The sequence below is a fragment of the Neopelma chrysocephalum genome, unplaced genomic scaffold (genome assembly GCF_003984885.1).
Source record: "Neopelma chrysocephalum unplaced genomic scaffold, ASM398488v2 Primary Assembly neopelma1_66, whole genome shotgun sequence".
Lineage (NCBI taxonomy): Eukaryota > Metazoa > Chordata > Aves > Passeriformes > Pipridae > Neopelma > Neopelma chrysocephalum.
In genome coordinates, this window is record NW_020897725.1 from 12,608,205 (window position 1) to 12,621,498 (window position 13,294).

A 13,294-nucleotide genomic window follows, 5' to 3' on the forward strand; every position below is an offset into this window, starting at 1 on the left:
CTTCAACATGTTGCAGGTTATATTCTGATAATCCCCACACAAAGTTTAGGTATTAGCCTAGGTTATGAAGCATCCTAACAGATTTAGTAATCCTGTTCTAGAGGCTAAGAGATGTTAATAGCAAGGACAGACAGACAAGAGGTACAAAAACCTCCATACATATCCTGTGGGCTGATTATGCTCTGGTTAATTTGGGGATCCATTTGATGAGTGAAAAAAAATAATTCAAGAACAGAGTAATCTGTGGTTATTTGTGGAAGTCCTACTTGTAGGTGTACAGTTGATACAGGCTGAATAATAATAGATCAAGCCAGTGGTGAAGCACAGAGCTTAGAGCTTACTATGTCTCCTGGATTTCCCACTGGTCCTATTGGTCCTGGTGCCCCATCTGATCCCTAAACAAAATAAAGCAGAAACAATGTGAATGATTCATGCATTCTGTCTTTTTCTCAACATACTCCCTACCACAGCTGGCAACCCTGAAGTTTTCTTCAGTCACTCAGTTCAGCATTCATTCAACTTCTTCATTCATCACCAAAAAGCAGTGCCAACCTCTGCACTCAATCAGCCTCCAAAGCCAGAAAAAACTTGAGTTTGGTCCTGGTCCTTCCTTCCAAAACAGGGGAAAAATAGGAAAAAGCCAATCTTGTGACAAAAATAACTCTGAAGAACAGAAATCACGGGAGAAGAGAAATTATGAAGCATACTCTGTGGCAGGCAAACTTCTGGAGCCACGAGTCAATGAAGGCAGAAGCAAAAGTCAGCAAAAGCTGAAGAGTAAAATTATCTAAGGGACATCACATTTTGCTCTGCTTTGACAGGCTGTTTCACTTTGCACATTTCCTTTGGCTGTGAGTCTGTTCAGAGTGTCTCATAGGACAAGTATGAGGTTAATATAGACACAGTAAATGTATCTGTTATTAACTTCTCCTAAAATAATGCTCACAGGAGCAAAAATGACCCACAATGCAAGTCCACATGTTGTCCCTGTGGCAAAGCATCCAGCATCCTTAAGGCACTGTTATCATCTGAATATAGAATTTTAATCTAATCCTATTTTTCTGGTATGTCCTGTCATTTAGTTGGTGCAATGTAAATTCAGACTGTGCTGATCCCCAGAACAGAGAAAGATGGCACTTCCTCAGCATGGCAGAGCCAAACTGCACTGTAAGCAGCAATATGAGCAGTGATGACTGTGGGCAAAGAAAGACAGTTTGGAGAGAAAAGTCCTTCACTCAGGAAAAGTCCAAACACTTCAGGGGTGTAAAGTGGAGATATCGCCAGCAAGAGAGCCAAGTTCTTTCATCTTTGATTCTGCACTGTCACCTCTTTTTAAATACAAAGTAGTATGGATGTATTACAGAGTGAGTAGAGCTAAGAATGAGGAGCACTGTGATGGAGAGGAACATATGTAAGAGGCCTTTTAATTCAAAAGTAAACCACATAATATGAAAATTGGAAAAAATTGAGTATCATACCACTGTGTAAAATTGAGAACTATAACACTCTTAGATCTGCTGGTTCTAGATTAACAACTTATTCCACATAGAGTAAAACACCTATATACATATTAAGTAGTCTCTGTGGAAGAGTTTTCATCATCATTGTGTTGTATAAAGAGAGCAACTCAAGCTTAGCATCAATTTACAGTGAGCTGAAGCAATCAGTGAAAAGTGGCCAATGTATTAAATAGCAATTACCATGAGTGGGGAACTCTATGACACTTAGGGGACCATTAGGAACCCACTGGAAAATGCAAATTCAATGAACAGACAGATGGGAACGGTCCTTTCTTCCACATGGAGCTTGCAACAACCTTTATTAATAAGAAAAGTACAGGATCATCTTTGCAACAAAGGAACTTACAGGTGGACCAGGGTTTCCAGGAGCCCCCGAGAAGCCAGGCATTCCAGGGTGGCCCTGCAGAATAAAAAAAGACACTTTCTTTAGGCATTATTCACACCTCTAGTGGTATAAAAATTAAGTGGTAACTGAATATTGTAAGGTAACATCAAAGCTAGACAATACCCAGACAGAGCTGGTTATAAGGAAATAAAGAACCATAGCTTTTTTAAAGCAAAACCTTGGTTTTCAAGGTGAACACTTCAGAAATATCATAGTTATATTTTCAGGTACTTTTTCCAATGTGTACCTCAGCCTATGCTAATGGAAGATGAAAACAGATATTGTGGAATTGTACATACAGGAGTGTAGGCAGGAAACCAAACCTGTTTGAAATATCCTACAAATCGCATTGAAGAGGTGCTGATTTGCACATTAAACAGTTTGCTGTAATTTAGACCAGTCTCCTCTTTCCTGTGACAACTCAGTCCCTCCTAAAAGGGGTCATGCTTACATTCATCTTCCAAGAAAAATAGAAACACTGGATTTTTCAACCCAAAGACACCTGACCTTCTGGATACCATCTAGGGATTGTCTGAGGAAATTACTAAGGGTTAGGTAATGTAGAGAATTGAATGCATTTAATCCAGAACTGAGGTAACAGATGATACATGAAGGTTTTTACTGGACGATGAGGATGGAAACCTGTGGAGGACTGCTATAGTTTCACTCTTCAGAATAGCCCATTTGTGGTTTATGAGGGATGAAGAGCTCCCATCTTGCTTTGCCTCTGAGAAGGGAATTCTTCCACAGACATCACAGGAATTACTGATGAAGGGAGAAGCACAGAGGCAGCACTGTTGGAAAGCACACTGTATTTTACCTGTTCACCTTTTTCTCCTACATCCCCAGTCATACCACGATCTCCTTTAGCACCCTGATAATAAAAAAAAAAAGAGGCATTGAAAGTCACTTCAGTATTGTGACAACATTTTGACCTATTTCATAAAGTACTTGGACATTTGAGCATAAAACTCATGAATTAAGACTGAGACCTCCTAGACTTTTACTGCCAATGCTGGAGCCAGGAATATATGTGAAGGATGGCCTTTGAGCAGACCCAGCATAGCTGGTTTTTAATGTTGTAGTCTCATAGACATAAAGAGGAATTACACATCCTTAAAAAGCAGGCAGGTTGTTAGGAACTTCACTAAAATCATATCTTGATAAGGAATCATCTGGTCCAACAAAGACTTCCACAGTATGAGTTAGTAATCTCCCTTCCCTTCAGGGACAACAGCAATAAAAATGGCATTTCCAAGGTGCAGCCTGAAAATTCATGCCCAAAAAGTGCTCCCCTCTTTCTGTCTCTGTCTTTCTGTCCTAATGACACAGAACAGGCAGCTAACTCAAATGTAGATGTCTGTATTATTAGTGCTTAAAATATGGCAAGATGAGTCTCACACAGTGAAAAATACTGAGGTGATGGTGAACAAGTTATGAATAATGCACAGAACAATAATGAACTGCTGGCTGTGGAAATAATACTCTGCTTTACTACATGAGAGCTAGGAGACAAGGGGGAGAGGGAGGGTTTCTATCTATTAATTAAAAGAGCTCTAATTCATATGGACAGAAGGCATAAAGCTGCTCACGAGCGAAGATCTGAAGTTCTACTGCTCTGTTCCCGAATGAGATCTAATAGTTTAGATGGTGTTGGTAAGGACAATATACCACATAGTCATAAGCAGAGAGTAATTTGGGTCTCTCGCTGCAAGATTCCTCCTAATATATTCAGTGAGGACTCACAAAGACTGTCTCTGTGTTTGCGCCTTCCCATGGGTCTTACAATATTCACTTTTAGCATTTGCAGAGTCTTTTCACTGAATTCAAGTTAGGCTATTTATCAATTGTTTGATTTTATTTTATGCACATGTACAGTTTGAAATTTGTCCTTTTGTTTCACCTAAACATCCAATTTTGCTGCCTAAATCTCTGCTTTCTCATAACACAGAAGAAAGTAGCAGATGTGGTATGTCTCAGACTGCTTGGCATTTCTGCCTGTTATTGGCCTTATATGTTACTAATTCTCTTGCAAATTTTATCCTGGAACATTCTTTCATTTTGATCAACTCTGTGTTTACTTTTGAGACTGTACTGCTCTCTCCATCACACTATTAATTGCCAGATATAAAATTAATTCATGAATCTCTATCTGCTTGTCCTACACTCTAATAAGTGCAAATACAAAGATGTTAAAATAGCAGGAGTTAATTTTAGACAGTAAGCCAGTAATGCAGGGATGTGTGGAGGAAACTGTGGGCCATCATGAAACCACCTTCTCTCTCCCTCCATTGATGTTTTTTAATTTATTTCACATTAGACACTCATAAAGGTTTCAGCTGTGACCAGGCACTGGCATTGTGAGCTGACCGATGACAGACCTCTTCATGGGAAATGCTTGAAATGTGACATTACTGGAATACCTCAGACAATGGAAGTTTTGTGTTGGCCTATGTCCCTAGACCACAAGGCAGAAGCACATAGCTGAAACAAAGAGTTCTTCCTATCATTTGTTTCAGGAAATATTCAGAGTTTGTGGATAAAACCACTATGGCAGACGGTGTACAGGGAGCCCAGAACCTCAGTGCAGCAGCCTTAATTTAAGTGGTTCTAGAACATAATATTCAAAGAGGAGAGGAACAGGCACAGTGACTGCTGCTGAGGCTTTGATTTCTTCCTCATCTGGTTTGGGTTGAAACTTACTCTTAAGTCCTTATCTGTCTTCAGAACAGCAACGTAAAGAAGCTCAACATCAAGAATCAGGCCTTTCACATGTGTGTGTCTGTGTGTGAAAGGGATGGTGGAAGACACTATTGAAGTGAAACAGTGTCCATGTGGGGAGCTGTGCAGTTCTGCCCACCCAACAGAGGCACTGCTACCTCTTCACACAGAGATGGATCCTACCAAGGTCCTGCTTCAGCCATTATACTCACCGTGTCATAGAATGGTCTGGGTTGGAAGGCACGTTAAAGAACATCTAATTCCAACCCTCCTGCCATAGGCAGGGACACTTTCCACTAAACCAGGTTGCTCAAAGCCCCATCCAGCCTGGTTTTGAACACTTTCAGGGATGAGGCATTCACAGCTTCTCTGGGCACCCTGTTCCCAGACTAATTAGTGTGATTACTAGTCACAAAGAAGTTTTCATGGAACAACTGAAAAAAACCCAACCAACCTTTGGGCCATCAAGCCCAGGTGGGCCTGCAGGACCTCTGGGACCAGCAACCCCCTGCAATGCAGAAAAGGTAAACACTAGTTTAGTCCACAAGCATCTAAAAAAGATTCAGTAGGTTGTTAAAAAAAAATTATAAGAAACCATCAGCCATATTATAAGAAAAACAAGGTTACACCAGATCCAAGGCATGGTCACTTCCCCAGCTCTCTTACCATTTTCCCATCCTGGCCATCTCTACCTGGTGGTCCTCGGAGACCTTTATCACCTTTGAAACCTGGGATGCCTGGCAGTCCTGGTGGGCCAGGAGGGCATTCACTGCACACATCCTTGGAAAGAACATGGAGACACACATCAGCAATAAACTTCAGGCACTTAGCAGACCCTACAGACACCCAATATGAACACAACACTGTGGTGCTGGTATAATATGCAAACCTTTGCAGTTTTACCTCACTGGATAGGACTGGGGTGAATTTGCCTCACAGAACTGCACTGGGGGCAGTGTGGAGCAGAGTGAGAGTCAGCAGCTGAGCTCACACATGCTCCCATGGGGAGTTTCCTATTAGTTCTAGGTCCTAACAGATCATCTAGGATCAAGAAACAATGGAAAAACCCCTTCCTGACGTGGAGGTCAGAGAGCTGCAAAGCAAGGCTAACAAGAACAACATCATTTTGAAGCTTCAGAACTACCAGAAAACTGTGTCTGCACCACTCTGAAAGAGCTGGGTTACTGCTCAGAGGGCAGATTTCTAGGGAAAAACAGGTGCAGCACAATGTCAGAAAGGATGTTCTGCAGGGGAAACTGTATTCAGCAGCTGGCATTGCCAAGGAGAACTCATCCGATGGAGTTTGTGAAGACTAAGTGAATGTCACAGTGTCCTGGCCAAATTTTATCATGGAGAATCACTACCTCCTTCCTTCCAAAACTCTTTGAAGCATCATCTCAGTAGTCTTTACACTTCAGCTATCCTCAGGATATTAAACACAGTACTATGACATTTCCATTTCAAAGGCAGACTCCCTTCAGCAAAAGGGGAAGGAATCCTGTCCATAAGAGGCAGCACAGCACAACAGACAGATCATCAGGTTGAGAGTCAGGAGACCTTGCTACAACACCCACCTCTGTCAATGATCTGTTGTAAAATTGTGGGGTAAACTGCCTTTCTGAGTCTCAGTCCCTACATGCACCTTTATCTACTTACAATGTCAGTGCTTGAGAAACACCCAGAACAGCAGAGCCTTTATTTCACCTGGAATTTCAAGGTGCTGCTTTAGACAGATCTGTACCAATCATGGAGTGAAAAAGTACCAAGCAGAAAGAATGCAGAAGTGTGTTTAACCATAGCATAAGTAAAGGAAATAATTGACAGAACACCAAAATTTTGTCCTATGCCCAAGAATGAGTGTCTTATTCTTGTCCAGATTAGAAATTCCGAACAATACGTTACAATGAAACCTCTAGAATCATACTGGGCTCCACAAAACAAAGACAGCTCTTCAAAGAAGTCATTTCACAGTAGCAATCTTAAAAGGGTCCTTTTGTTAATGTTGTCAGTAAAAGAAGACAATTGTTTAGTTTGTTTTAATCAATAAGAAAGGATTTCTTGCCATATTTCAAGACAGCTTAAAAGACTCCCAACTTAGCCCATGGAAATCTGTAAAGGATTTTGCAGTCAATGCCTACCAAAGACTGACTTGTTTCCCGGACAACTCTCTACGTGGAGAGTAAAATCAGACAGAACATCACTTTTGAAACATGGGTATTTTGGGGTTAACTACCTTCATCCTTTCAGATGCACAGTGCAAACTAACTTTGCACATATAGTTCAAAATTACTCCAGTCACTGTTGAAGATATATGTGAAAAAATCAGATATTTTATTAATTTGGTTTCCATTTTCTGGTTTAGATAATACAACTGGATAATGTTTATTTCTCCTTGGGAATGCATGCCTCTGAAACAACTGAGAAAGCCTCAAAATTTTTATAGGGATCTTTGTAGGTCATTTCACTGCTGGAGATGGCATTTTGATCTCCAGTGTGAGCTCTAATGTCCCAATACCGGTGCAAGCAGGAGAGTTACAAGTTTTAAGCTTTGACTGAGTGTTTAAAGACACCTTTTGGACCTATAGTCAGACACTTTCCCATCACAGAATGATAGTCAGGTCTGAATCAAACACACAGATAAGCTCTCATCCTCATCAAAGGCTGATTACCTTTACTAGGAGATTTATGTCCTCTGGAGAGAGCAGGGGTGGGGAACCCTGTGGAATGAGAAATTCATTATCTCAGACAATTTTAAAAGGCAACAAGACATTAGATTTTTTTCCTGAACATGCTCATTGGTTTCTCTTTCCTTGCCTAGGACTCACTCGGACAAACATGCACTTCATCACATCTGAGATGAGTTCTTGCTGAGGGTACTGCACAGTGGTGCTAAAAAGGTGCCTTTAAAGTTTTGGCTTTTTACATGCAGAATATCCAGTTATTTTTGTACCATTTCAAAGTCGTCACGGATATTTTTATCATAACCCCTTAGTGGGTCTTAGCGCTTTTCCCTTTGCTCTGCTGGGAAAAGCAGCAGTGGAAAAGCACCGGAGCACTCCTCTGAGTTGAGGTGTACAGGTGCAAAGTGAGTTAAAAAGAAAGATGTAACACAAAAATGAAGTTACATACAGGTTTTCCAGGAGGTCCTCTTTCCCCTGGATTTCCAGGTAGACCCTACAGATCAAAAGAAAGAAAAGAAATGTGAAATTATCATACAATAACCCCCAAGTTGCTCTTACACTCTGCTGACTGCTCTGGATTAGCACACATTTTACTGTCTGCTGCTCAGCAGCACTGCTCCTTGCATGTGACAAACAGTAAACTCAATACCTGCAACTTTAACATCCTCTGAACTCCTCCTAAACCTCATTTACCTAGTGTGTGACCTTGCTAAATTCATTTCAGTCACACAGAGATTGAAATTGCTTTAGTTTGTCTTCTGGTCACAGGAAACACTATGAACTGCAATAGTGTGAAGGATGAAGATTTAAATCTCTGATGGCATCTGTAACATGCAAAATTGAGACCTTGCAAACAGGTTTCTTTGTTTGGGGAGCTGTAGTGGTTTCAGTTTTCATGAGATGAAGGCATAGAAATTACCAGCATCCTTAGAATTTTAGGCCCAGAAAGTCATGGTTTGGAAAAGGGACAACCCCCACCCCTCAATGGGTTTCTCTTACGTTTCATTAGCAAGTCATTAATTTGTTAAAAACAAAACAAAACAAAAACCACGTCTAGAGATTATTGTAATATCTTTGTGTAAACTAATGCTCACAGGGGAAACAAAATCTTTTGAACAGGACAGTTGGTCACTGTCCAGATGGTGACAGAAATCTGCATTGCAAGGATCCTTGCAGTGGTGTTTTAAGATAGACTTGGTGAGATTCCCCCAAACCACTTTCAGCTAAATTCCTGTATCCACTTGGTTCATCACCCTGTGTCATCACTCAAACATATGCATGTGCTATCCATACTGAGAACCTTAAAGAGCATACAAAATATCTTCCATCTATCTTAACCACATACAAAAGCTGTCCTACCTGACTATTTTTGCTTCTAATGGAACAGTTTCTACTGACCATCTGAAAGCACCTTTCTGTGTTCAATTCTGCAGCGGGTCCCAGTTGGAGTGCTCTCTGAGGTGGTTCTAGATTTGCCACCCAGGGTGTTCACAGAATAGATTTGGTTGGAAGGGACCTTAAAGAACATTTTGTTTCAACCCCCTGCCATGGGCAGGGCCACCTTCCACTAGACCAGGTTGCTCAAAGCCCCATCCAGCCTGGCCTTGGACACTTCCAGAGATGGGTCATCCGCAACTTCTCTGGGTAACCTGTTCCAGTGCCTCACCAACCTCACAGTAAAGGACTTCTTCCTAATATCTAATTTAAACCTACTCTCAGTTTCAAATCATTCCCCCTTGTCCTGTCACTACAGGCCCTTGGAAATAGTCTCTCTCCATCTTTCCTGTGGGCTCCCTTCAAATACTGGAAGGCTGCAATTAGGTCAACCCAAAGCCTTCTCTTCTCCAGGCTGAACAATCCCAATTCTCTCAGCCTTTCCTCATAGGAGAGGTTCTCTATCCCTCTGATCATCTTGGTGGCCTCCTCTGGACTCGCTCCAAGAGGTTGCTGTCCATCCTGTGGTGGGGACCCTTGGGCTGGATGCAGCACTGCAGGTGGTGCCTCACCAGAGAGGAGCAGGGAGAGGACAATCACCTGCCTCAACCTGCCTGCCCACAGTGCTCTGGATACAGCCCAGGACTCAACTGGCTTTCTGGGCTGCATCAAAATCTGGATGATGATCAATACAACGAAGATACAAGCAGTGGCTCTCAATCAGTCTCGGCTCAGCAGGGGCTAGCTAGGTGAATCTGAGGCTATCAAAATTTTTCACCTGGAAACCTCCATTAAAAATTGATTAAATGCTTTGCTGGGATGGGTACTGGGTGTTCTGTCAGACACCTTGTCTCAGGTTAGTCTGTTGTCTCCAATCAGTTTGTTGTATTATTTATGAAGACAACCAGATAGTTAGTACTTGGCCACCTGGGGATTTATGACTGAAGCACACTGTGTGTGCTACACCGCAACTAGAGCTATAGGGAAAACTTGAATTTCATCCTTGTGTCTCACATAGTACTTAAATCCTGTATGTCTTGCTAGAGGAGAGCAAAAAAGGGGGAAAATATACTGATTGTCTTCTATTCCACATTAAATGCTTCTGTGTGAGCAACAACCCTTCAGCTACCTTGACTTTCTAAGAGATGAATATTAAACACAAACTGAAGTGGATCTAAAGTGGACCTGAATCAGTACTGAAGCCCATGGACGAATGCTTGTTTCCCAAGGAACTAAATCTGCAGGGGAGGATAAATAGAAGATAAGGTCCGAAGGAGAAGGTTAGCTTATAATTCCCCCCAAATGTCTTTCTGGGGAATTGAATAAAAATAAGGAAACATTATAGCCGTTTATAGTTTTGCCTCTCCCACAGAGCATCAAAGTGAATCTAGAGGACTGTGGGATGTTTGCAAAGTCCCCTCTCTTTCACAGGTGCTAATTGTCAGGTCATGCTTTTGGCATCCTCTTCACTGTGGTTCTCAGCCACTTCTGCAAGTGGGAAGAGGGCTGACTAAGTAGCAATTACACGGGTCTTATATTCCCAGACCTACTGTGTTCAGGAAGACTCACATAGCACTTTCTTTAGAAAGTGTGATGCAAAGCAGAGACTTGAACCATGAGAATAATCCTGTATCAAAAAGCAACACAGAAAAGACAGTTCAGAAATGTCTTTCATGCTGAGTAGTAGCACAGCTATAAATAAACTATTTCTGCGATAGGGCTCACTGACAACCTTTTACTTTGGGATCTGAAACATGAACAAGGCACTGTAATTTGAGTATTTAAAGAAGATTTTTTTAAAAGAATATAGGAAAAGACTTCTTAGTTATGTGAAAAGACACACAAGAAAAGAGTGAATAAAACTGAAATCCTTGGGAAGATTTAAGCACAGCTATGATATCCACATGGTATCAGATTGCCTTGAGACAAAAAGGGATGGACCTACTTTCTTGTACACTGTATGATGTGGAGCTGTGATGTCTTTAACAGGGCGTAAATGAGACAGGAAAAGAGATTAAGTTCTGTGCCATGGCTGACAAACCTGAAAAACACTGAATTCCCAGGAAGTCACACAATTGAAAGGTACAAAACTGCAAACAGAGAATGCCCTTTGAAGAATGCTTCTTTGAACCAAAAAGAAAAAATAGATGTAGGATGATGGCGCTTCAGCACAGTGCATTATCAGAGGACAGGTAAATGGAAGCAGAATCCAAAGTAAAGGAAAGATTGTTGTTCTATAGAGGCCTGAAGTTAGAAAAGGCTGACAAAAAGGGTCAAGCTGCAAGCATAGAATCATAGAATCAGAATATCCTGAGTTGGAAGGGACCGACAAAGATTGAGTCCAACTCCTGGCCCTGCACAGGACAATCCCAAGATCACATCATGTGCCTGAGAGTGTTTTCCAAACATATCTTGAACTCTGTCAGGCTTGGTGACCACTTCCCTGAGAAGCCTGTTCCAGTGCCTGGCCATCATCTGGGCAAAGAACCTTTTCCTAATATCCAGCCTAAACCTTCCCTGGTACATCTTCAAATTGCCCAGAGCAGAATCAAAACACTTGAATGATGACAGGGAAGGTATAAATGCATCTGACAAGCTAGAAGGAGAGGAAACTGGAAAAGAGAAATCCAGAAAATTAAAATAAAAAAAAAAAAAGAAGAAATTAGTCTGACAAAAAAACTATATGGCACTGCAAAGAAATACTGCTAACATGATGTGGGAAAACGTGCAGACCCAAATAACAACCAGTGTTGAAAAGCTCGTAAAGTTTGAACACTTACAGGAACTTGCAGCCAACAGTGGCTAGCACAAAGTGGAATATCCAATGAGTGGTACAGCACACCAATATAGGGAAAAAATGTCAGTAATGAGGAGGTGTGATGCACGGGATCCAGAGTATCAGTCTGCAAAATCTGACACATAGGAATGATTGTTAACTGGGAACTGAGAGGAACTGTGATGATGTTATGCTGAAAAATGATGCTCAGGTAAGTGGTGCATGAGAAAATACATGACTTAAAGAAAATCTATAATGAAACATATAAGTGTATAAGGAAAGTGTGTAAGTGACACAGGCTTATGGTGGGATAGTTCTATTACACGACTGAAAATTAAACTTGAAATGCAATAATTTAAATAGGTTATAAGTTACAGCAATAAAGAGACAAGAGGAGGTTTAATAAGTGTATTCTGGTTTGGGGTGTAACTACCCTAAAAATACCGAGAAAAGCTCCTTGGAACTGTCCCTCTAAGTGCAGAGGAAAATCAACCCCAGAAAAGAAAACTCTGCTTTTCAAATCCAATGGCAGTAATATATGCATCCACAAAGATTTTGTAATTATGAAAGTAAACTCAGGGGAAGATTAACTTCCCAGTAATGCTGGAACTTAGTTACCATGAATAATTAAACTAATTAAATATTGATTAATTAAATGTTTATGTTAATTAAAATTATCATAATCAAAGTACAGAAAGGGCCTATTAAACAGGTGCCCTCATTGCTAATAGTAGGATAAGAGAATGTCTCATTCAGATTGTTTCCTAATCTAAGAGCACTAAGTAGTTGTGTTGAACAGAAATGTTTTATCTCTCAGCAGTCAGAGGATGATTCCCAAAACATGCAGTGTAAGGGTATTTGGCCAGAGAGTGTCTGCTCCTTTAGGAGTATCTGGTCAAAGACCTTATTTCAATGCAACAAGGGAAAATAAGGAAAAACACATAAATTAGAACATCAAGGACACAAAGCTGACCAACAAATAAGGATGGTAGTGATGGGAACCAAACCCGGAAATTCACACAAATTGATGAATGCATGTGGAAGTGTGAGGAGGCTTATTCCAGCAAGATTATCTGATCCAGGACCTTGCCAATTGGGAAATTAAGGGAAAAGGAGGAAATCAGAAACTAAATATGCCAAGACACGGACATAACAAGAAACAAATCTTGTCACTCAAACCAATTGATGGACTATCAGGAAACCACAGGCTGCACTTCCAGGGAGACCAGTCTGGACTTTGCAAGTGGTAAGATTGTAAACCCTGAACTGGGACCAGTGCAGGAAATGGTAGAGCTGGGGAGATGCATGAGAGGCTGTGCAGGGGAAGGGACAGCAGAGAGTAACAGACAGGGGTAGACAGAACAGGGTGTAACAGGGGGCTGGTCATGCACAAAACAGGGCTGGTGGATGCATTTGTTTGGCTGAGCTCTGCATCTCATCACCATGGTTTGTCCTATGGTCTTATATCTTCCTATAAACTTTTCATAGAATCATAGAATGGTTGGGCTGGAAGGGACCTTAAAGATAATCTGGTTCCAACTCTCCTCCCATGGCCAGGGATACCTTCTACTAGACCAGGTTGCTCAAATCCGCACCCAACCCAGCCTTGAACAATTTCAGGGATGGGGCATCCACAGCTTCTCTGGGCACCCTGTGCCAGTGCCTCACTGTATTCGCAGTAAGGAATTTCTTCCTAATATCTAATTTAAATCTACCTATCAGTCAGGAGGGACCTGATCTGCAGTAGTTGGAGGAGACAGCCATGCATATAACATCA

The 13,294-nt window shown here is 41.3% G+C and overlaps 1 protein-coding gene across 1 annotated transcript in view; it reads right to left on the reverse strand.

The window, feature by feature from the left end:
* COL22A1 (collagen type XXII alpha 1 chain) overlaps positions 1-13,294 on the reverse strand; it is a 221,114-nt gene that overhangs the window by 20,369 nt on the left and 187,451 nt on the right. The window contains exons 44-50 of the mRNA XM_027684548.1: positions 7,756-7,800; positions 7,296-7,343; positions 5,293-5,406; positions 5,081-5,134; positions 2,726-2,779; positions 1,867-1,920; positions 342-395 (exon numbers count right to left, since the gene is read on the reverse strand). Coding sequence (XP_027540349.1) covers positions 342-395; positions 1,867-1,920; positions 2,726-2,779; positions 5,081-5,134; positions 5,293-5,406; positions 7,296-7,343; positions 7,756-7,800 — 423 coding nt within the window. The remainder of the gene's footprint in view (positions 1-341; positions 396-1,866; positions 1,921-2,725; positions 2,780-5,080; positions 5,135-5,292; positions 5,407-7,295; positions 7,344-7,755; positions 7,801-13,294) is intronic.